Source organism: Anopheles ziemanni, chromosome 3 (assembly GCF_943734765.1).
Source record: "Anopheles ziemanni chromosome 3, idAnoZiCoDA_A2_x.2, whole genome shotgun sequence".
Classification (NCBI taxonomy): domain Eukaryota; kingdom Metazoa; phylum Arthropoda; class Insecta; order Diptera; family Culicidae; genus Anopheles; species Anopheles ziemanni.
This window is the reverse complement of record NC_080706.1, coordinates 93,364,464-93,387,496: the sequence shown is the minus strand read 5'-3', so window position 1 is coordinate 93,387,496 and position 23,033 is coordinate 93,364,464. Positions and strand designations below refer to the sequence as shown.

The 23,033-nt window shown below is 42.6% G+C and overlaps 1 protein-coding gene across 1 annotated transcript in view; it reads left to right on the top strand.

The window, feature by feature from the left end:
• The window catches only part of LOC131285874 (protein O-mannosyl-transferase Tmtc3), a 99,583-nt gene that overhangs the window by 52,692 nt on the left and 23,858 nt on the right, over positions 1 to 23,033 (top strand). Inside the window, 2 exon segments of the mRNA XM_058314728.1 lie at positions 6,224 to 6,323; positions 16,301 to 16,416. Coding sequence (XP_058170711.1) covers positions 6,224 to 6,323; positions 16,301 to 16,416 — 216 coding nt within the window.

The window sequence follows — 23,033 nt, the reverse complement described above, 5'->3', positions numbered from 1 at the left end:
GGAATCCACTTTTTTCCTGCCCACACTCATGTATCGCAACCCGGTCTACCGAAAATTTCCACTCAACAATGGAAAAACCTCAGCCTCGCATGTTTTCCTCCGTATGGGCCCTTTCCTCAACCCTATTTGGTTGCTTTTATTTTATTGCAACGAGTCCGGGGGCTTAACGGAAAACGCAACAAATTGAACACCCACTCCAGCCGAGCTCATACACGCGCACACTTAAGCCTAAGCCTCCCAGCCAGCGAGCCTCCGGATAGCCTAGATTTGCGATTTTTTTGCCCTAGCGCCTACGCGAACACCACCGAAAGAGTGCAACAAAATGGACAACATTTTCCTATTTGCCCAACGGTGGGAATGGAAAATAAACTTATTAGAGGGGGAGGAGGACGAAAAAATAAAATCTGCAAAAACCAACAAATTCCACAAAAGAGGACGTTCGTGGTGGGAGTACAAAAAAGGCGCAAACACACACACACATACTCGCAAAGTAGAACCAAAAAAAAAAACAACAAAATGCAACGCAACGCGAGTGGGAAAAAATGTGTGAAAGTGGAAAATTACACACTGAAACACTTTCCTTCCATGCCGTTGCCTACACAAATGACATCCCACCGCGACGCCCGAGTCTATTTGGTTGCTCTCAGCGCAGATTATCCTCTCGCACTCATCCCTCCGAGTACGCCGTCCCATTTCCCTCCTTCCGATGGGGTCATGTTGGGTTGTTGTTACTTTGCTTCACAGAATTCGACACGAAGCAGTCTCACACTCGGTTGCATTTCAATGTGATGCACTTGAGCAAAAACTAAGATTTAGCTCTGGTGCATGCTGAAACATTAAGCCAAACGTTCTTTTAATACAACTGATTGAAGAATCAGAGGTAATAGAAAAAAGAATTAAAGCTTAGATGTCATTAATTTTACAACAAGAATAAAACAGATTTTGTGCAATGTAGAACTACCAACTTTAACTGCTAGTCATTGAGCAATGATATTTCGCTTTGCTTTCATTACATTTTTCAATTCCAATTTTAATTGTTTCTTTCAATTTACTCTTTCAATACACTTTGTTGAAAACTATTTCAACAGAAGAAAACACTTATTTTGAGTATACTTGCACGAGTGGCTAAAATTTTCGTACCTCATTATTCTCTCAGAAAAGACAATTTAAAATGGTCGCGCCTTTTATATACCAACCTTGTTTAGATCGTTTTCGAGTCATTTTAACGGTTTCGGTGACAATCGCGTTTTGACGGCAGCTGTCATGCTGTTGTTTTGTTTTGCAACATTACTTGTTATTAAGTTTAATTTCATACTTCTTCGAAACAACACAATGAAATCTTTCTACAGTATTTTATCTATTAAAATAGTTCAAATAAGGGTTTGAAAAACCCCGTCTCTCGTTCAGCTAGCGGCTGGCGAACACTCAATTACTGCGGGAGGCAAAACAATTTCCCTCCAAACAACCGAAGGCCAGCCCGTCGGGACAATCAATGTTCTCTTCGATATCGATCCCATAGCGATCTCGCAATTAAGGCTTCGCGCAGAATTGGTAATTCGAATCCTCCGGCTCGTTTCCCGGCCTCGAGCAGTAGTAGGCTCTGGAATGCATGTGGAGGAGCGATGCAAAAGAGCCGAAAGGGGAGTAAACAATAAACTCAGCCCGAGGAACGTTGCTGCCACTCGTGTCGCAACCTTCGAACTCTCTCGCTCGGACGAAATTGGTTGAAATTGCACCGATTGTCGTATTATCTTACTGCACTTAATTAGCTCCAGCATGCAGCCGGTCGGTAAACCGGGGGAAAATATTCAAACCGGGCCGGGAGGGGGGGGGGGGGGGGCTGTGGGAGTAAGTGCTGTCCGCCTCAACGACGGTGCCACTCTATGGCGATATAATTGTTCTGCGCTCGGCATGTTTCAGGTCTATGTCTGGCCCGTCTGCCATGGATTCCCGTAACCCACCAATTAAATTTTAATTCGATTGGCTACGCAAATTACGTTTCCACGGTATTTCTCTCGGACGGGAAAACTGCTCTCGTCGACGCAAAACAACGACGGAAAAGGAACAAGCTTCCCAATCGCAGCGTCGTCGCAAAGATCATCCCACAAACGGCTCCGTCGACGGGAGTAACATTAAGCAAATCTGTGCGAACTTCCACCGATCGAGTTTGTTGGATGAGGGAAAAACAGCGTGCCGTTTTTCATTAGTCGAGTGTAAAGAGGACGGTATAGAAAATGGAACCGCTCACCGCCCGATCGTATTATGGCAATAATTGAATTTGGAATTGAACAAACCACAATCCGTTAGTTCGAGCTGGCTACAAACACTCCTGCTTCCGGGGGTTCTATAGTAAATTTCCTTGCTTTCCTGCCACCCACGTATGAGAGAAGTGTACGTGTGACATTTTCCCATCCCATCGCGGCGGTGGGAAAATCTAGGCCAAAGGATATCCAACCCGCATCAGGAAGAGGCTACCCTTTTCGAAATGAGAAATTGGATGAGCAAAGGCAACGAAAGTGCACGTCTAAAACACAGCGCACATCCGGATCTTCCATTTTCCCGCCCAAAATAAATGAGGAAGAAACCCGATTCCAATTTCGGATAAATCTTTCGTGCTGTTCCCGTTCTCGCCAATCAGAGCAAAGTCCCACGGGCGAGCTTTAAAGCTTCGCTTCGCCGGAAAAGGGCGAGCATCTTCTGGGGGTTATTTTTTCTACCCGTCTGGAGAAAGATAACGCGAACGAACACGCAGCTGGATGCGGTTGTATGGTTGGAAGTTCGTACCGGCAAAAAAGGTGTTGATTGAGTTTTTAATTGCTTCCAACGACTACACTTTGCTGAGCCGCGAGGAGCATAAAGCGAGCAAGTTTCCGTGAAGTTTTTCTCTGCGGTTTTTCCGACCGGGGTTTTGCCTGAGAAAGCTGGCAGTGGTGGAAATCGTGGTTTTTGTGCAAAAGGAAAACCATCCATCGCTGGTAAAGCCAATCTAGGGGATTCTTTGTTTGACGTTTGAGGTAAATCAATGAAACTAAGTTGATAGGGGTTTTTCACTGTAAAATTTCCTTCAAATAAGTGTTTAATATTGGTAATATAGCTTTAAAAGAAGCTACCTTCATTTATGCCATTTAATTGTGCTTGGTAATCAATCACATTGCTTTATCTCAGTTAACGTAAGTGATATCGAAATCAATCCATTTTCTGTGGTCTTAATTTTTTGACTACAATTGAATCTACTGGCATTAGTTTGCCCTACCCATCCTAAACCATCCACGCGCAGTAATGCACTGTCTACTCCCTGCAATCACCATTCCGCAGCAATAAATGATGCCAGCGTGTGGAAAAACGTTACCGCAGACGCGCTCTGCAACCGTCGAGATAGCAACTATCGAAAGCAAAACAATCGATGCACGTTCGAAGCCGTCAGACACCAGGCGCCTCCATGGGCCGAATCCCATAAGCCACCAGGCGCCTCCATGTGGTGCATCAAAAACTGTCCGGGTGTTGGTCTCAATCGCGTCCCACTTCGCATGGCTGCACACACACACACACCCTTGGCCCCAAAACGAAATACCTTTTCCACCCCCCTGTCCCGGAAAGCCAGGCTTGGTAGCTTGGTCTCGGGTTTTGAAATAATAGCAACGTAAATAGGTAATAAATCTTGATTAATGATATTGGATTATTTTTCCACCACCTATCCGTCACCACCGCTGAGCTCGACCGTGGGTGACCAGGCTTTATTACACCAACGCTTGGTCGTAGCGTTCGCAAAGTCAACCATCGAAGCTTCCGTATCCACTGGAACGCTTACGAGCGAAAGTAGAACGATGGAAAACGAGCCTGACGAGAATATCCACTAATCTAACTGACCCGGAACGATGGTTTGGTCTTTCGGGTACACTGTATCTCCCTTGGTAAGCTTTTCGATCGTAACTTACACTGCACCGTAGATTTGACCGAGCTGGTGCAGTATTAGCTATGGAAAGATTAGCGAAAATGTGTGTTCTACTACAAAGCAGAATATCACAGAGAATAAAACTAAGGCAAAGTTTGAAGGAAATGTGAAAGTTTATGCTTTAAAATGGCCAATAGAGTATAATAAAGTTAATAAAAAAATTTTGATTGAAACTGACTGCTATTTAAACTTTGTTCAGAAGAAATATATGACTCAAAAAAATGAATGCACAAGAGATATTACGATACTAATGAAAACAAATGGAAAACTGGAAAAGTTAAAATTTAAATATCTCAGTTTGTTCGCATTTCAATTCTATTGTAATAGAGTAAAACGAACTGGTAAAAATATTTAACTTATTGAAATCAAAATAAAAAATTGTGACGCAAAGAATTCTCGCAACCACGTTAGTGCTTACAATTGTCCTATTTTCGATGAACGTCACAGAAGCTTCCGATTCAAATCACTAGATAATTCACAGGACCATTGGAAAAGTTCGGACCTGCCAATACCAACAACACTGGTGCATCCATCGGGTAACTCGCCAAAGAGTCACATCAATTTCTACCATCAACTGGACGACTTCACGCGAGCGAGGGATTGTGTGGTTCCGTTGGAAATCCCACTGATCGCATTCCGTATTCCCATGCGCGATCGCCGTTGTCGGCATCATCGGCCCGGAACACAGACACACACACACACACACATACCGAGCTCCCAGAGTGGTTTCAGATGGAACAAGGTTGAGTTTTTCATTCCATCAACCATCCATGGTGCTTTGGCCCTTGCATGGGATGCCGGCTTTTCCCTAGCACCAAATAGATCTATCTGCCCATTCTTTCGTCGCTCTCGTAGTGTCTGACAAATGTACCCGGCACTAATCACACTATGAGTAATGTCGGTTCGTTTCCACGAACTACCAATGGCTTCCCCGAGCGCCCGTATGTGTTTGCGTAAAACAGAGAGATTGATGATGTGGAAACAAAACCTACCCGAAACTGTGCGTGCCCCTAAACGCGCTGAAAGTCTTACCGGAGGGAAAAGGGTAGCAATTTATTGTACCCCGTGTTCACCCAAACAACCCCCCCCCCCCCCCCCCCCCCCCAACCCACAGCAAGCCCCAGAATTGTAGAACTACTTGAAAAAGAAAACAAAAAAGCTGCTGATGATGATATCGGATTCAGCTTCCACCAACACAAGCAGGTTTCAAGTGTGTGGAGTTATTTCCGAAACTAATTGCCGACGCCATCGGTTTTGGTTTGTTGGGGAAAAGTTTCTCCCATTGTGAAACGTATGGGGTAACCTGTTAATGAAATTGAAATAATCACCATGGTAGCCTACATTTAATCATCTTAAAACACACTCAAACAATGCAGCTATATGCAGGAATAGTTTAAACCCCTCAAGCGAACATCGACATTGCAGTTTTTGAAAATATACGATGAGATGAATGTTTTCAAAGCATTTGAGCTTTAGCATTTGGAAGGGATGTTTATAAAGCCAAACCCAAACTCGTTTTTGATAATAATAACAAACTAATCGGTATTGGTTTCTGCTATCCAAACAAGTTTGAAAACGTTGTATTTTGATGTTATTCCACTAAGAGAGGTTAAACACTATCACTTCAAACATTGTGTATTCGTATACTTTGATATTTTTATATGACAGAGTAAACAAAAAGTCATCCACACAATGTTTAATTATTTCAAAGAACATGGCATAATTAATTGACTTTCTACATCACAACTGCCATCAACTTTTCCTGTTCTCTACTTTTCGTAACAATTTTGCAATCCATTAACTACTCGAAGCTCATTTAGAGTGTGCAATATTTTTGCTCGAATCTAATGTGTGTTGTTCATATCCTCAAGTTTGCATCCAAGTAAACTTGCTCCATTGAAATCATTTTATTTTTATGCCGGACAATCAGTAAGTTTCAAATTTCCTTAGATATTTAGTTAGTTATTCTCGAGAAACATACAAAACAAATCCTTTAACATAATTGAATTTGGTTTGCGTTTCTTCTTTTACAATGTTTTCCATTTATTTTAATTACTTCCTGTTATCACACGGTTTAGTTTTTTTTTCTACATTTGATCGTGGATTCCCGCTCATCATCATGATTGTAATAATTATCCTAGACGTCACCAACGTTCGTGGCTTATTCCAATAAAAATGATTTTCCACCATTATCGTACCGTATATCTAACTTCGCTCCCATTTTTTTTATTCCCTTCTCAATATTTCTATTCTTTTCCTCTACGCTTTCAGGTGACCGGAGTCGTCGGACGTGCGGAAACGTTGTCGTCGGTGTTTTTCCTGGCAGCATTCATATTCTACACCAAAGCGACCAGGCGGAAAAAGTCCACAGGTATGTAACCCGCTAGCCGGGTGTCCTACGTCGCAGATGAACCGTGAGAGTTTTGCTAACCGAGGCAGCTTCGCTTCGTGTTGGTGACAGACTGCGAACGGTGTAATGTTTCACAAACAAGTGTAATCACTTTTGACGAAACGCGGGTGTTGGAAATGGGAGAGCATAACGGAGAAAAGTGCGGGGCGAAACACGGTTTAATACAGTGAAAAGCTTATGCAAAAGAAAAACAGAAAAAAACCTTTGTGCAAAAACATCAACATTTCATAGAAAGTTTGATCAAAAGCGTTGATGAATATCAGCTCTTTAACACTGAAAAACTAACTTTTTATTATTTTTTAAATGAAACATGTTTGTGGTTTATGTCATGTATTTCTTTTAGACCACATTTAATTTTATCGCTTTTTCCAATGATAACTATATAGTTTGTGTATATTTTTGTATCATCGTAGACATTTTTGTGATCCTGATAAAAAGGATTCGATCCGTCAATCCTCATAAGCTTTGGTAGCCGATAAAATTTAATTAGTCTGAAGTTTGCTGAGCATTTGCTCTTCCGCTAAAATTCATTTCATATTTGCAAACCCACATCGAGCGAACGCCACAAGTAAAATGCGCTTCGCTAATGCAATTCGCATCGCCGAGCGTTATCATGTGCCACGTGGAAATCCACTCAAAATGGCACCTAATATGAAATCAATCAATTTCGCTTCGGTCTGCCAAAGGAAAGGGAGATGGAAACAGAGAGAGAGAGAGAGTAGAGAGGGATATAGTGAGTGCTGCCCAGAGTCACACTTGATCCAATTTCCAAAATTGCCTCCCGTGCGACCATTTACGCTATTTGCAACCATCGGACCCCTCAAACCCTTTTTGTCGTTTTCCCGAACCCTTTGGATGACTTTTCCCTAACCCAGCATGAAGCGCTACGGGTTCTATCGATCCGTCCGTGCGCTAGTGGAGTTGTACGCGGACGCGCATCTGCAGCAACTTCACCGTATCGTATCTCCCAACAGATCACCATCCACCAAAACTCCAGGCATTGGAGATATCCCGCCATCAATTTGCTGATTTTACAAGCAGCCCAAGCGAAATGTGATTAATTATTGAAAATCCGCTCCCTAATGATTTGCTATTCATCGGTAAAATTCATGGCCTGCTTGCTTTATGGATGCTGCCGCTACCGGCGGTTCGCTTTTCGGAGCTGCTGGCTGCCGGATTTTGTCCTCTTACTCTCTTCTTTTTAGGACTTTTTTTTTAACCAATATTCCAGCGAATGCACCTTGCCAGTATCGTAGATCGGGTGGATCAGCAGCCGATATCGACAACTTCCGCCCGGTGGAAAGCACTTCACTTTCCCATTCCTTTCCCGGCTTTGCATCGCTAGGGGTGAAAAAGTGCAAATCAGTCGCTGCTCAATTTGGGATGCTTTTTGGTGCCTCGGTTCAGCATCTCCGATGCGATGAATGGAGTGCGCAATGGGCTGCTAATGGAACCAAATGTTTCTCCTGTCAGCTTGGCAGCGAACGTAAAAGACTTTAAAAATAAGCCTTTTGTATAGTCCTCGGAATGCGATACAATTTAGCATTTGAGCCCACGAACTACCTTACGAACGTTAGTGTAGCTTTATCTTTAAATAAATGGAAGCCTGGTGTTATCAATTTCCATTATGATTTAAACCCAAATTGTTGTAATAAAATTGTTTTTGATCCAACGGTTGTATAAATTTAAAAATGCTTAAATTTGTCTATCGCCTAATTCGCGCCTACCTTGGTGTTGTACAAACTTTCTTTACATCTGCTGGAGTCATTTTTAAAGGTAAACAACACCTCTCAATTGCAGTTCACTCGTGCCACATCAGGATTAACTCCCGTAACCCGTGTGCATCAATCGTTCACGCCTATTTTTCCCATCTCGCGAGGGACGTACGTTCTTTCGGGAACCATTTTCCACCGAACGGGGCAGCATCCAGCTAGGAAGCTTTCCAAACTCGCATCGGGGATTTCCGGTGACGTTAAAAATGACCGTCATTTTCGCGGCGGTCCCCATTTACGAAGAGGAATAAAAAAAAGCCCACATACACACATACGCGGACTTATCCGTTTTACTGCCTGTCGCTAGCGCTTTTGGAGAAGTAGGCTTTATCCAAGGCCCCCATTGGGTTGAAAAAGTGAGTAAAATATTTTTCATTCCGCGAAAGGGGTGGTATTTTTTTCGGGGTAGTTTTTTGACACGAGCACACTCACACACACACAATGGACCCGATTTATTTTCGCAGGCTACAACGGAGCGGCTAGAAACTAACGAACGAGGCGGACGGAAAAACTGCCAGCCAAACAGTTCCGTTCCGTTTCGGGGGTTTTTTTGACGCGAAACCCCGGGCTCCTAGTGACCGGCGGTGGAAAATGTTAAAATTCCTTTCACACCGATGAAATTACAACATTTATCAAGTAAATTACTTGACGGCACCTTTCACGCCATCGGAAACGCAGGAGGGTTTTTTTTTTAACGTAGACTGTTATACGGAAACAACTTTTACACTGCGTTCTTGATTTCCTTCTTTCTATTTTTCTCGTTGGTAATATTCTTCTAGCAGCACCACGGATCACGCTGATTTGTGGCTGCAGCGTGGCGTTAAGGCCACTGCAAGCGGGAGAAGGGGACGGCAAAAGGGAACGACTGGCATCGACGGCTGGGAGAAAAAGTTTCTCCTTCGAATTGAAAGCATTTCCGCACTCGTGAGTGAAAGATTTTCTTTTTCATTCAGCAGCGCAGCGAGTTTGGCACTTTGGGGGTGTCGGGGAGAAATGTTTGGCAACTATCCGGGCCAGCATTTTCCCCGGGCGGAAGTAATGAAAAGTGCATCACACCAGCCACCGCTGTAAAGTGTGAAAGCTTTTCTTCCGTGGTCAAAACCGCGGAAATCTGAGGGAAATTTTATTAAGATTATTATACAACTGTTTAATCTAAATTTGTTCGAGCGTAACGAATCCTAGCGCTTTTTGGAAGTTTGGTTCCGAAAACTTTCAGCTGCACAAACAGCTTGAAGTATGCATCCCAAAACCTTGTCCCGGCTAATCACACATTATTTGTACAGCCATTTGCAATGCACTTGGTGCATTTCCGGGAAAATTCACGCCATCCCCGGTTGATGGCACTGACACGTTAGCATTGCAAACACTTTTCATTTCTCAATTTGTCCAACAACACTACGGAGTCTATCTGTGGGTTTTTGTGCCCGCTATTTCGTTTGCTTTTCCAATCGAAAAATCGAAAACATACACTTTCCACGGCTCGCATTGCCACAAAAGAAGGCGCAAACAGCACCACCACTGCATGCAAATCAACCGTCCGCAAACGACTCCGGGGATGGGAGATTTTCTTGTCAAACGGGTGCGCCGGAAAATGGCTACCCAAGAAGCCGTTCCCTTTAGCCTAGAGCGGTTTACTCACAGCACGTTTTGCTCGAGCACCCTTGAAGCTTCCCACGGTATCCATTTCCCGGCAGCGTATCGTTCGGTATAGCGGTTCCTCTGGCATCGGTTCAACACCGGTAACCGAAGTGGCAAAGTGGCTTCACACTTCAATACCAACACTAATCGAATGCATCCATTCTCGATAAGATGGATAATTTGTGTAAAATTAACTGAAAAAGTTTTGCAATCACAATTTATAAACATTTTGATTATAACTTCTGCGTTCAAAAAGACTAAGTTTAATGATTAAATGTTGAATGGTTAGATGACAACATTTAAAAACGTGACAAGTTAGGCGTCAACATGAAAAACGAAAGATGATAAAACTTGTGCACCAAAATAACTTAAATCTATTTACTTTAGAAGGTCAGCCACTAGAAAAATAAAAAAAAAAAACAAATGAAGTTTACCGCATGAAGAACTCACAAAGACAGGTTGTGGCGAAGAAAACATTACTTGAAAAAAAAGGTTCAAAAAACATGCAAAAACTGAAACCGTACTTTAAAAAAAAACTCAAGATATTCTCTCCAGGACAGCTCGTACTTCTGGTTAGCTTTTCCCACAGTCATGTCACACTTACCAGCTTGTATTGTTGGCGTGCGGGGATTGGCGCCGAAAGGCGTGATTTATTTACGACAGGCTTTTGGCAAAGTGATTTTTTCCCGCAATCCAGTTTACTGCAGCGCAATGAAAGTGTTTGTGAGAGGGAGAGAAAAATCAGAATGCGGGTGATTATGGATGAGAAATAGAATATTTTTGCCAACTTTTGCCAACCCATAGTGTGTGGAATAACATTGATGGCCGAAAAGGATCTCAAACTAGAGTTGAGCTGCTACAAAGTTGATCATTCGACGTAATGGCCAAAACAGGCCAACTAGGACATTCCGGTATGTTCAAACAAAACCAAACAAAGGGGGGGAAAACCGGAAGCCATTCCAACAGTACGTCAGTAACATTACATAAATACGGAAACTTATACGAAAACAACGTAGCTGCACGTGCGCCACAAAAAGAGCCTAGCTCCTAGTTTGGGGAAGTGTGTTCAGATTGTTCTTTCCTCCCGTTAATTTTTGTGACCTCTCTCCAGTGCTCATCTGTGGATCCCATTTCCGCACAAATGTTGCGCGCCGGCGAAAAGAAACGGTTCGAAAACTGGGCGAAGTGTTTCTTTCGCTCGCATCGTTCCAACGCCGACGAGCACGTTCCTTTGCGTTCGGATGTTTATGAGTTTAATTTTCTGCATTCTGTTAAATTTGGCGTAGCTAAATAGTTATGCCGCGTCTGCTGGTGCTCATGATGCGCCCGTTTTTGTTGCTCCGCTGTTTGTTTTTGATGCACTTTTCTTGTTTAAATCTCGCTCTTACGCCGTTCCCGCGGACAGGACGAGCGTGCATTGAAACAGATTGCCCGGTGGATCGTGAACGTTTCCCGGCCTTTTTATAAACAACACTTTGTGCCATGCTGGTGCGTTTGGGAGTATTTCATATTTGCCGGAGAAAAGTTCACGAGAAGAATAAATTGAAATATGATAATGTAAAACTTTTATTATGACAACTTGGTGCACAGCAATGTTGAGATGAAGCAAAACTTAAATTTTCGGGAAACGCGAACATACAATTTTTTAAAAGAAAAGCTAGTCTAATATCTCGTTGTGGACTTTCGTTAAGTATGGAAATGTACCAAATGCTTCAATATACTACAATATCAAGCAAAGTTTCCTGTAAATTGACTAAATTTCATATAATTACGACTTGCAAGTTTATGTAGGTAAAAGGAAAAAGATGTGTAAAATTATTAGGGGCAAAGCAGAACCTACACGATATCGATTAGATATGGTCGAAAAGATATGGTCAGCATCATAATTGTAATCGGGTATTAAACATATTTTTACAAATCCATTTCTGCATAATTATTTAAAATATTAAATTGATAACATCAATAATAGATAATATGTCTGCCAATTGTGATTATTTAACACATCTCATCCAGGACAAAGAAAACTATACATATTCTGCTTTCTCATAGTATTTTACCGTTTTGTTAAACGTTGGTGATCCATGAAAAATCAGGCCACCCGAAGACCACTCGTTGTTCTGTCAGCATTCAACCCGGAAAACTCCGGAATGCCATCAACACATCGTAATGGTCACATTTGTCTGTGGTCTGGTGTTATTTTTCCCTCACCCTCGGGATGGAAGAATTCATTTTTTCTTCCTCTCTCACTTGTGAACGGTGGCTGTACACCCAGACATAGGATTTATACAGCTTGTTCGTTGGGATTCGTTTTTTTCACTGCAACCGGGACCTTCTTTTTCTTTGCCCGGCTTATGCTTTTGCAAACACTGCACTTACCAGCGGACCGGTTCAAGCTTCTACATTTTTATGATATCTGTCTTGTCGTCTGTAATGTTTTTTCCCCCTTGCAATCGGTGCATCCGCGGATCATCAACTTTGCCATGGTGCTTCCAAAGATCTTCTCTTGAAATGCGGAAATGTTGTTTTTGTTTTCATACCGACGATCATTCGTCAAGTTGTAACAATGGAAAATTGCTTACCATCAACGCTTCGTTTGCTGTCTGAAAAAACTGTATTCACAGATCTTTGCTACTTTTTTACCACCTTTTCTGTAGGACCTTAGCTACCATGAGAAAAAGCAAGTTTATTTGTTTGGTAAACTTGTCGCGAAAAGCTTTATTATTATTTAACACACTGCTCAAATTGAAAATATTTTAATGAAAGAATCACAATATACCTGATTTTAAACCTTACTGATAAGCGCCGTTTTGCTTTGTCTCCTCCTTCTGTCTCTATTGCTAATGCTCAGACATTGATGGACTGGTGTGGATCAAATTCAGCTCTTTCTTCACAAAAATCACACCGCTCCGGGCTTCGAGAAACCATTAGCGCTCATTCGCTTTCTGATGGATCGCCTTATCTTACGGTGAAAGTAAGCGAAAAGCTTTTCTTCTGCTTATACCTTCTGTGTGCTTTCGTTTAAGATTTTTCTTGTGTATGTGCTTCAAGCCAGAAAGGGATATCGACGATTTCCCTCTGTTTCCGCTGAGGGAATCGTTATGCATCGCATGCATAACGATGATGCCAAAACTGGATGAAGCACATCAATCTGGAGTGTTGACATGTCATAAAATATCACATTGGCACCATTAGTTTTCACAAACTTCTCACGAAGGATCAAATTAAATCTCGTTTATTTAAAAAAAAATAGTATAACAATGAATTGTGACATTCCCGTGAACATGAATCAATACCAAGTGGAAAGAACATAATTAAAATTCCTCTTTGAAGCTTTGAAATATCAGCATCACTATTTGAAAAAAAAACTCTTACATGACCTTTTCAGTTGACAACATATTGTCACGAATTATAATTGTACGCAAATTATACCCACACATAAAATAACGGGTCGCCACATCTCATCGCAATTACAATTGAGTGAGTTAATTAGTTGCAACATAATAGGATCATTAGGTTTATTCCATTGTCAATAGCCACCCATTAAACATCAAAAGGATTCATTGAAACGGTCATTCGAAACATATAAAAGGCACAGAAAACAGTAATTAGAAGACAAAATAGAAATAGCTGGTAACAAATGTTGTAACGGTAGTGCGTCCTTTTTTATTGATAACAAAAGATTGTACTTTTGTGGATCTTACTGCCGAATATTTTTCTCATCGTGTCATTGGCATGGTCAACTTACTAAGCTTAAGCCCGTCATGTAAACGATGTGTAATAATTGCAAAATACGTGAAACACCATGCGCCTCCATCGCTTGACAAAGAGCGAAGTGTTTTCACTTCGAGATTTGATGTTATTCTTTCACTTTTGCAATTCGTTACAAATAACATAGCTCATCTGAATCGGTTTGCGTAACCCAGAAAGGAAATGATGTGAACTATTCCGACACGCAAACGAAGCTTGGAGACAGATTGTAATCCCTTCCTCAAAATCCCAATAGTAATCCATCCACCTTATTCATGCCGGATACGTTGAAGCGATGGCGAGGCATAAATAGATGCGTAAACAAACCGTTACCATTCCAACAAAAAGGGAAATTTACCCATCAAAGGTACTTTCTCTCTTCGCTTCGGGTAGACTTGAATCCCACGAGATATTCTTGTTGGGACTTTCCCATCGTAAACGTAAAACCACCACCGTTTCCAGTTCAATCATACTTTTAGCATTTAAATCATACTTTTCATCACCCGAACTGGGACGATAGGTAGTTCTTCTTGTGTTAAATAAATTAGTATTTAAATATGGACCATCATATTTCCTTGGAAGGAGAAATGTTCTAGATAAGCCGGGGTTCCTTGTTAAAGTCTTATAATATGATCAAATAGCTTATGACTGTTACCATTTTACAGCCACAATTGAATCAATTACTAAAATTTTACGTCATTGAATTTTACATACAGCAAATGTATTATTTATACAATTAGAATAAATCTGTTATGTTTTGGTTATTATATCTTTTTAACTTACATTATTCTAATTGCGATTTTCCACCCAAAATAAAACATCCTTTGTGGTGCAGGTATAACGATACTTCAACCAAATTCCGGCACTGCTCAGTTCATCAATCACGAGCAATCACTTTCGACATATGTAGAGTATCAGTTCGGCTCACCGGTGGTTGTTTATTTGCCCCCCCCCCCCCCCCCCCCCCCCCTCCCGCAGCACATCCACCTTTCCAGGAAATTGTTAAACCCAATTCCAGCATCCGTTCGAATGTTTGTCGATTTTGGTGCGCTATGTAAATTATACACCGTAGATCCGTAGCACCGTAATGGGATTTCGTAGGAAAATGGTTCCCGCTAGAACTAGAACCTACCAGTACTTTGTCGATGTTTTTCCTATTTACAACAGGGTCACCATTACATTACAATTTATTTGTTTTCCGCCCCAATCGATTTTCATTGGAATATTTTGCGATAATTCTAACTGTTATTGAATCTTTCTGGGATTCCGAGAATATGTGATTCTACAGTTAAACAAATACAACCTGAAATTAATAATGCTTTCAAAATTATTTCGATTGGATTATAAATTGCTTTAAAGTGTCAAGTATTTATCTGTCATCCTTTGCAGTGTTAATAATAATGTATACCGACAACGTTTCTATGATTGCACGCCTATTTATCAAATTAACTTATACTAGAAAATGGGTATCATCAGTTGCAACTGAGCTGTCGGAGTTAAACAGGTCCCTGCTCAAGCCATTCCGCAAACTCGGGCAAAAGAAAAGAAGACAAAAAAGACCCCCCAACCCTCCAGACGTGGCAATGAACCCAAGATTAATGTGCATACATGTCGCTCGGCAAAGGCAACGAAGGGATGTAAAACCAAGGGTGGGGGGGAGCAAATGTTTCGTTTAATTAAATATCTACCAGCAGCAAGGCACCACTCCGTCCACCGGAAGGTTGAAGGTGTCTATCAGAAAGCGGCAGACCCGGCGCGTCGGCCCGGTTTATGTTGCGTTTGCAGGAAATGTTTCCCCAATTTACACGCCATACATTCGGAACATAAATACGTCAGAGAGTCCTCTGTCTCGAACTCGTGTCGCCCCCCCGGGGGATGCCTTTTCTTGCCTCAAACCAAGCCGGTCCATTCAATGAAACTTCGGTGTGTGAGCTTTCCAACGCTTTGTTCCATCTTTGTGCACATGAAAGCCCTCCACCCGAGGAAGGCTCATCTGCCCGGGTTGCTTCGTGGGCACTCCGGAACGGCTGGATCAGGGAAATACGCTCACCCAAAGCTCTGTCTCTCTGTCAACTAGCCCGCCGGAGCTTGTAGATTGTTCCGGTTGACATTATCAAACACTGCCGTCTAGTACGTGACTGTGTGTGTTTGTGTGTGTTTGTGAGCTTGTACTACCGGCATGGGAAACGATAAAGGTGCACGGCTTGGAGGCAGTTCCTGAAACAACAAAATTCCATCCTCGACGCTAAAAGGCACATCGTTTGGGGAGACAGATTCTGGCACAGAACTCTTCTCGACAGTCGTCACTGGTTGTAGTATTGTTGCAGGCATGAAAGAAAACGGCCACCCACTCAGACGGGCGCCACCAAAGCGTGCACTAAACTGTCTGAGAAATGGTAGCAAATGGAACGGTCGGGACTGACAACTAACATGGACGCCAAGTGAAAACCACTTCAGTCTAGTCCGACGGGAGCTTTAAACTGGCTTTGAGCTGAGGATTAACATTAAATGTAGAAAAATATGTCAACCAAGCTCGTTCGAGGGATTTGAACCTCGATTTTTAATCTTAAGAGTATAAAATATTATTTAACTTTTAAAAATAAAATACTGAACATCAATTTATTTCAATTAAACACATAAAAAGATTCAGAACAAAGAACAAAAATGTTTAAAACATAGAAAGTTAGAACGCAGAAGATCTTCTAAAGAAGATTTTCCAGTTGTGGTAATCGCTTTACTAACCCCAACACCTTTTCCATTTGTTTTTTCTTTCCTCCACAGGCTGGCGCTACCTCTGCCTCTCCATGCTGTTCGTCGCCACGGCCATGCTGTGCAAGGAGCAGGGCATCACCATAACGGGCGTGTGTGCAATCTACGAAATCTTCGTCGCACAAAAGGTATGTGGAAAGTTGCCGGCGAAGGTCACCTACCTCTTCTGCCTTTCGCCGGAAACATCTAAAGCCGCCATTACCTTCTTCGCGTTCGGAAAACCCAAACATACTTTTGTGCCGCATTCTAACCTCAAATTTCTTCCACCCACCACTACAAAGCGCCATCCGAATGGGCGAATGACGCGAAATGAAGTGATTCACGGTGATGCTCGGCCCAAAGGAGGTGGCCCCACCGGGTGCTCCGGGGGTGTGACTGCTTCCGGGTGAACGACGAAGTTGTCCGAAAAGTTGAGTCTCGGGTGGACGCTAAATTGTACGATCCCGCTTTCCTCTTTCGGTCGTGGGGTCGTTTCGCGGGTGGAAAAATTCTCCGGCCCAACTGATTTTCCCCGGCCGATGAATCGGCCCATTCCTGCGCAGGTGGGGGGAGGTGGGATAGATTGTTGCCGGAAATCTGTGGATCGGTGAAAGGCCGACCATCGTTTCATACGCGCTGCCGGTCGTGCCTTTTTAAACCACCTTCCCCGCTGAAAAAAGAAAGGAAAACAAAATAATTCCAACAATTTGGGTCAATTTTCCGCATACGCAGCTCGTCCAGCGTGCCGGGGGCCGAAAATGTTCGTCGGGATCGTACCTTTCGCGCAGTGAAACGATTCCATTAGAAACGTTCGCCGTTACCACACTGTCTGGTGGAAGAGAACTTCCAGTGGTTGGTAAAAAATGAAGGTTTGTTGTTGATATTGAAGCAACATTAGTTTGGCCAACGGTGGGGTTAGAATTCGGTTAAACAGTGAATATTTTATACCGCCCTGTTCAACCCAAGCGTTACGTTCAAGCGTTCGGTGGTGAAATAACCATATCAAAGCGTTTGAAAGTGAGTTTGGTCTAAAAATGTACCCCTATGGAATGTTAATCGCAATTTGCCACCGCCATCCTACTATTTCGAACGCATGGGAGACGATGTCGAGATTCATTGCCAAACGTAGCAATCTATGGAACGCCTAGAGTTATGCAAAATTAATTTAGACGTTTCCAAGCTCTTTTATTCCTCGAGAATCTAGAGTACACACTGGAAACATCGCGAATTTCTACCAGCTGAGATAAGATTTATGGTAGTAAATCACACAGGTATGCTGTGCTTCAACAGTTGAATACATTTGGAGATAAAATTGTTCCAAAAAGTGGGATGTCGTTGCTACATGCAGATAAACCGCTTTTTTCCATTATGCATTAAAGCGACATAAAATTTGAGATAACTCAACGACTTTTTTTTGCGTCTAGCAAGCAGTATCTTTAATTGCAATACACTCGGCGATAAGATAAATGTTTGAATGATTACTAACCTATATATAAACCACCACCTAGCTCCAGTTTGTCTATTGTATTGGAGTGTTCAGTTGATTAAGAGTGCGAATGTCTAACTATCAGCCCACGTTCGATGCCAAATCGCGCACCTGGCAAGGCGCAGCATTTCATGGAGTGTTGAACCCCGAGGCCAGCTTAGGTCAGCTGATTTTCCACGTCCTTAACCGATCTACAGACAGCATTGTCCAGATCGACATGGATACCGGTCGATCCATGACGTACGCTGAATTCAAGATCCGGATGATTAGGTTTGTGCAAAACCTCACTCGGATTGGAGTACAGAAAGGAGACGTGGTGACTTTGGCGAATGCGAATAGTGAAAATCTGGCACCGCTGGTGTGTGCACTGTTGTGCATTGGTGCTCCATTTAACCCGATAGCTCCGAGCTTCAACGAGGACGATATGGCGAATATGCTGCGAACCACGAACCCCAAATTGGTATTTTGTGATGCGAACAATTATGAAACTGTGCGATCTGCCTTGAAAGGTACGACCGAGGGTCCAACTCCTCCAATTTATGTGTTCGAGGACTCGAGAGAAGATGTTCGACATGCGGAGGAGCTGTTGAAAGAAACGGGTGAAGAGAATAGCTTCATGTAAGATTTACTGTCCAATAACCCATCAACACAATGTTAAACTTATGTTTTGATAATTGCAGACCTCAATACCTTGGTGATAGCCGTAAAACGCTGGCGGCCATTGTTTGCTCCTCGGGTACGACAGGAGCTCACAAGGGTGTTAATGTTTCCCATGCCCGAATCATTGAGTACGACGCAATGTTCGATATTAGTTATCCAAGGAAGTCGCCTATCCAGAGAGTCTACTTTACCTTCAGTGCTATCTACTGGATATCGGGTCTCACGTTTCTGCTGAATGTTTTGATCACGGGCGATTTAAGGTTGTTTACCCGAAACAGCTTCAATGAAGAACAGTTCTTCGAGGCAGCTGAAAAGTATCGTGCCACATTTGTATTCACACCTCCGGCTCACGGTAATGCAATAGTCTCTCACTCGCGGATCAAATCGATCGATCTAAGTTCGATCGACATCTGGTTACTCGGCGGAAGCATGGTTCCAGAAGATTTGCGTGATCGGGTCGACGATTTGCTTCGCAACGGACGCTCGTTGAATGGAGTCGCACCATCCGAATGCGGACCAATCGCTGCAGATTTTCAAATGAGAAAACCCAACGTCATCGGACCATTGTTACCGGGAGTTCAAGTGCGGATTGTCGATGAGGACGGCAACAGATTAGGCATCGGTGAACATGGTGAGCTGCTTGTTAAACCGACATCTCCATTTTGTGGATACTACGGCAACGAAAAGGCAACAGCAGACGCGGTGGACGAGGAGGACTACTATCGCACTGGTGACGTCGGTTACATTGACGAGAGTGGCTGTTTATGTTTAGTTGATCGGCAGAAAGACATTTTCAAGTACAATAACTTCCACATAACACCGTCGGAGCTTGAAGATCTCATTAGAAAGATCGATGGTGTGCAGGATGTGTCAGTTGTAGGAGTTCCGGATGCGTCCAGAACAATGGATCTACCGGCGGCACTTATTGTGAGAAAACCTGACAGCGTACTTGGCGCTGAGACAGTGCACTCCATAATAGATAGCCAGGTATCGGACTTCAAGCGACTCCGTGGAGGTGTACATTTTTCCAACGAACTCCCAAAAACCGAATCTGGTAAAGTGCTTCGACGCAAGGTTGTTGAAATCATTCAAATGAATAATCATCACAAATAAATATTACTATGGGGGTCCGCGATAGACGAGGGGCATCACCGTTTAGCAAATTGTCCGAGAAAAACCTGTACGGCAAACCTGACTATCCAGGTACCCAAAAGGAAAAGTCTAGTGAGCTGTCGTTACGCTAAAAGAAGAAGAAAAGTGACTATGCCAGCTAGACAAGCAACGGGGTCGAAGAACTTGACGTCGCGAGGCTAACCATGCGATAAGGACTGACCACCGCAACATGAAACAAGCAGACGAAAGTAGCAAAGATCAGTAGAAAAGGAACACGCGAGGAGCGAACGTAAAAAAGCACACATGCCGACACAAACATAGTGAAACGTTACAGTCGAATAAAATTTGTTTGAGAACATAGCACAAACCAAACCTGTTGATTATCTTGTATCTTGATTATTGTACGTGCCTCATCATAGCGTTTACATTTGTACCGCACGATATAAGATATCATTTTTATATGAAGTTATACAATTATGCTTTGTTAGGACGATCATACATTTTGGGATGCAATTACACAACACCGTTGAAAATGTTTGTGATAAGGAGACTATACATTTGCTTGCTTGTGTTAAAATTATTACAACAGACGCTTGTGGAATTCGGCGATCAGCAAGCGCTGTTTCACATGTCAGCATTATACAACTCTGCAATAATGTGTGTGATAAGATAAGCAGACGCATGAACTCCAACTTTTATTTTAACCATCGTTTATATCAGTTTATTGTATTAGAGATGGTAGTTAGCGTAGTTAATAGGCGGTTGAGAAATACCGTGGCGTATTTCTGGTCCCAGAAGATCTTCAACAAGATCAATGCCCTGCTCCCGAACGGACAGTTACACCGTTGAAACTCGAGAGGTTCATACAGAAGATGGGAGGTGAGGAATATGTATCAGTTGTAGGAGTTCTCCATGCGTTTTGAGTAACGAATCTATCGGCGGTACTTATTGCGCTGAGATACGTACGTGGCGCTAAGACAATGCACTATATAATCGGCAGCCAGGAGTTGGACTTCCAGCGACCTAATGGGACATGGTCTCTACTTGTGAGGAATTCTTCTTGGAAAGAATAAAAAGGGAAACCAGATGCAGGTGCGTTTGCTTCTGGCAATAAATATTCTTAAGTGACATGTCCCTCCTTTCTTTGTTTATTATTTGGGTCATGTTGTAAGAAGTTCCCATTGGAAGCTTGCTGGCTTGACGAAACCGAAATTGGCTCTTCAATTTCGACGAGTGCCCAGCCTGAAATCTCGACGAACCTAGAGTGCGTTACTGCATCAACATCGAGAGGAAAGTGTGCACTCGATAGCCCGATTGCTAGGAACGGGATTTCAAATAATGCTGAGGGATACACATAACGAAAACGCACCAACGTTGGAATATAGATCCAACTGGTACAATTTTGCAGTTTTGCTGTGACCATGGAAATGGATGTTTACCTAATGCTACATCGGGGCAGGATGGATTTGCAAACATCATGCTACCTCTATCGAACTTATCCGTCCAAGCATCATGTGGTAAAATTGTGATCGACGGAGAAGGTTGCTTTGCTCTAGTTTGGTTATGGCAAATAGCGTCGATGGATTCCATTTTCTCCTTATATGATGGTCGTATGCTTGCCGGTCCTCAACTAGTTCATGGTTCAATCTCTTTTTTCATTCTTCTACTTGCTAAAATGGTTTCATTTGTGTCTTACAAATATTTGGACTTGAGAACGAAATGAACAGAATAATGTTTCGTGTCAGACGCACTTGTTTTGGTACCGTCTAGTATAATATTTTACTTGTATCTCCAAGAGACAGGTGATTTTACCATAGCATTTTATTCTTAACCAATTTCAAATCATTTCCCCTTGCTAAATGTTAGATGCAAACAGTGTTAATTAAATCCTCAATTTATTGTGGTTGAAAATTGACAAAAGGAAGAACAAACTGTAGTTAATTATGCCAACTTCCAGACATAATGAAGTTCTTATATTTCTGAGCGAAGAAGATATTCATTTCTTCCCCTTCACCTATTGTTGGACAAATGCAAACAGTGCGATTGAAATAACGATGTATTCATAATTCAATTCATCTATCCCAGCGAAGATCTGTCGCATTGTTCGAAGAAGGAAAGCAATTTCATTTTATTGGAAGCAATGTCAGAAAGATCCTGGACCGGAATTCTTGATGTCAACTTGATTGGATCAAACCTTTTGCTCCTTCAAGGAACCGTTCAAGATTGAGCTATTCGTTCTATGAGCTCCAAAGATGATGGACCAGCGCATGGTCCACACTTGTTCGAATAAACGAAGCAATGTTCTTTTTGCCGCTTGGTGGAAGATCAAAAATGAAAGATTTAAAGATGGACACTCGTGTCGTGCGGAAATGCAGCGCAACCCGGGTCGGGTATTGTGAACAAGAATAATTGCAATCCAGCATTCCATACGTCCGTTTCTTAGTCTCACTTGCCGCTTGCTTGCTTTCCAATAAAAGAAACCATCTCCCCAGACAAGCATGATGACGAGTGAAGACGTCGGGCAACGACGAAACTCGACAAGACTTATCACTATCCTAGCCCGGTTTTACTGCGCTCGGTTCGGTGTTGTTTTCCCCGGGACATGTTTTTCCTGATTTTTCACAAGCTCTACACATCCTTTCGACTCACCGGCAGTCTTGTCCAACGACGCGACAGACTCGGTTCCGCAGTCAGCAGGAAGAAGTTTTCGGTTGTATTTCAAATTTTCCACACTCCCCCCCGCCCCCCTTTTCGGCCCTTGGGAACCATAGGGACTACCACCTTTCATCCGCAAGGAAACCAAGCTGCTACTGCGTCAGGTAATGCCTCGACTAACCCTAGCCGGAAGTGTTAGTCAACTGTCAACGACGGGTCGACAGGACGTGCCGGCTGGGACAGAAAGAAAAAAAGCTGACGACATGTGCAAAGTTCTTCCATCATTTCGAATGCTTTTGCACTCGGCGAGTGCCGTGTAGCTTCCCGCTTCCTTCTTCCCGTCCGCCGGCGGAGAAGTTTTGACGATTGTTTCGAGCTCGTATTGTTCTTTGTGGCAGTCATATTTTATTCTCGCTTTTCTTTAGAGAGACCACACGAAAGGGTGAAAAATGTTTGGTTCGATCCTGAAAGAGTGGAGTTTTTCTTGCGCATTTTCCTACTGCATCCGTGTAACTGCTTGGGAGCTTTGTTGCGTTGGATTAAGGTTTCGGAAAAAGCGTGAAAAATGTGACCACACAGGTCAAACCACTTGAGGAAATGATTTCACACGTTTACTTTAGTGAGATGGAAATAAATATGAGAAAAGCTTCGAGTAACAAACATGACACGGAAGTCATTCATTGAATCATTAAATATTTAAGAATATGGAATAAACTACTTTACTACTTTCTCTCTATCTAACTGCGTACAATAAACTTGAGAAACAATAAATCCCCTTTTACATGTTGAAAGTCAACTTATTTTGCGAGAAATCATAAACGAAGTAAAAGATTTCTTAAATTTCTGGAAAAG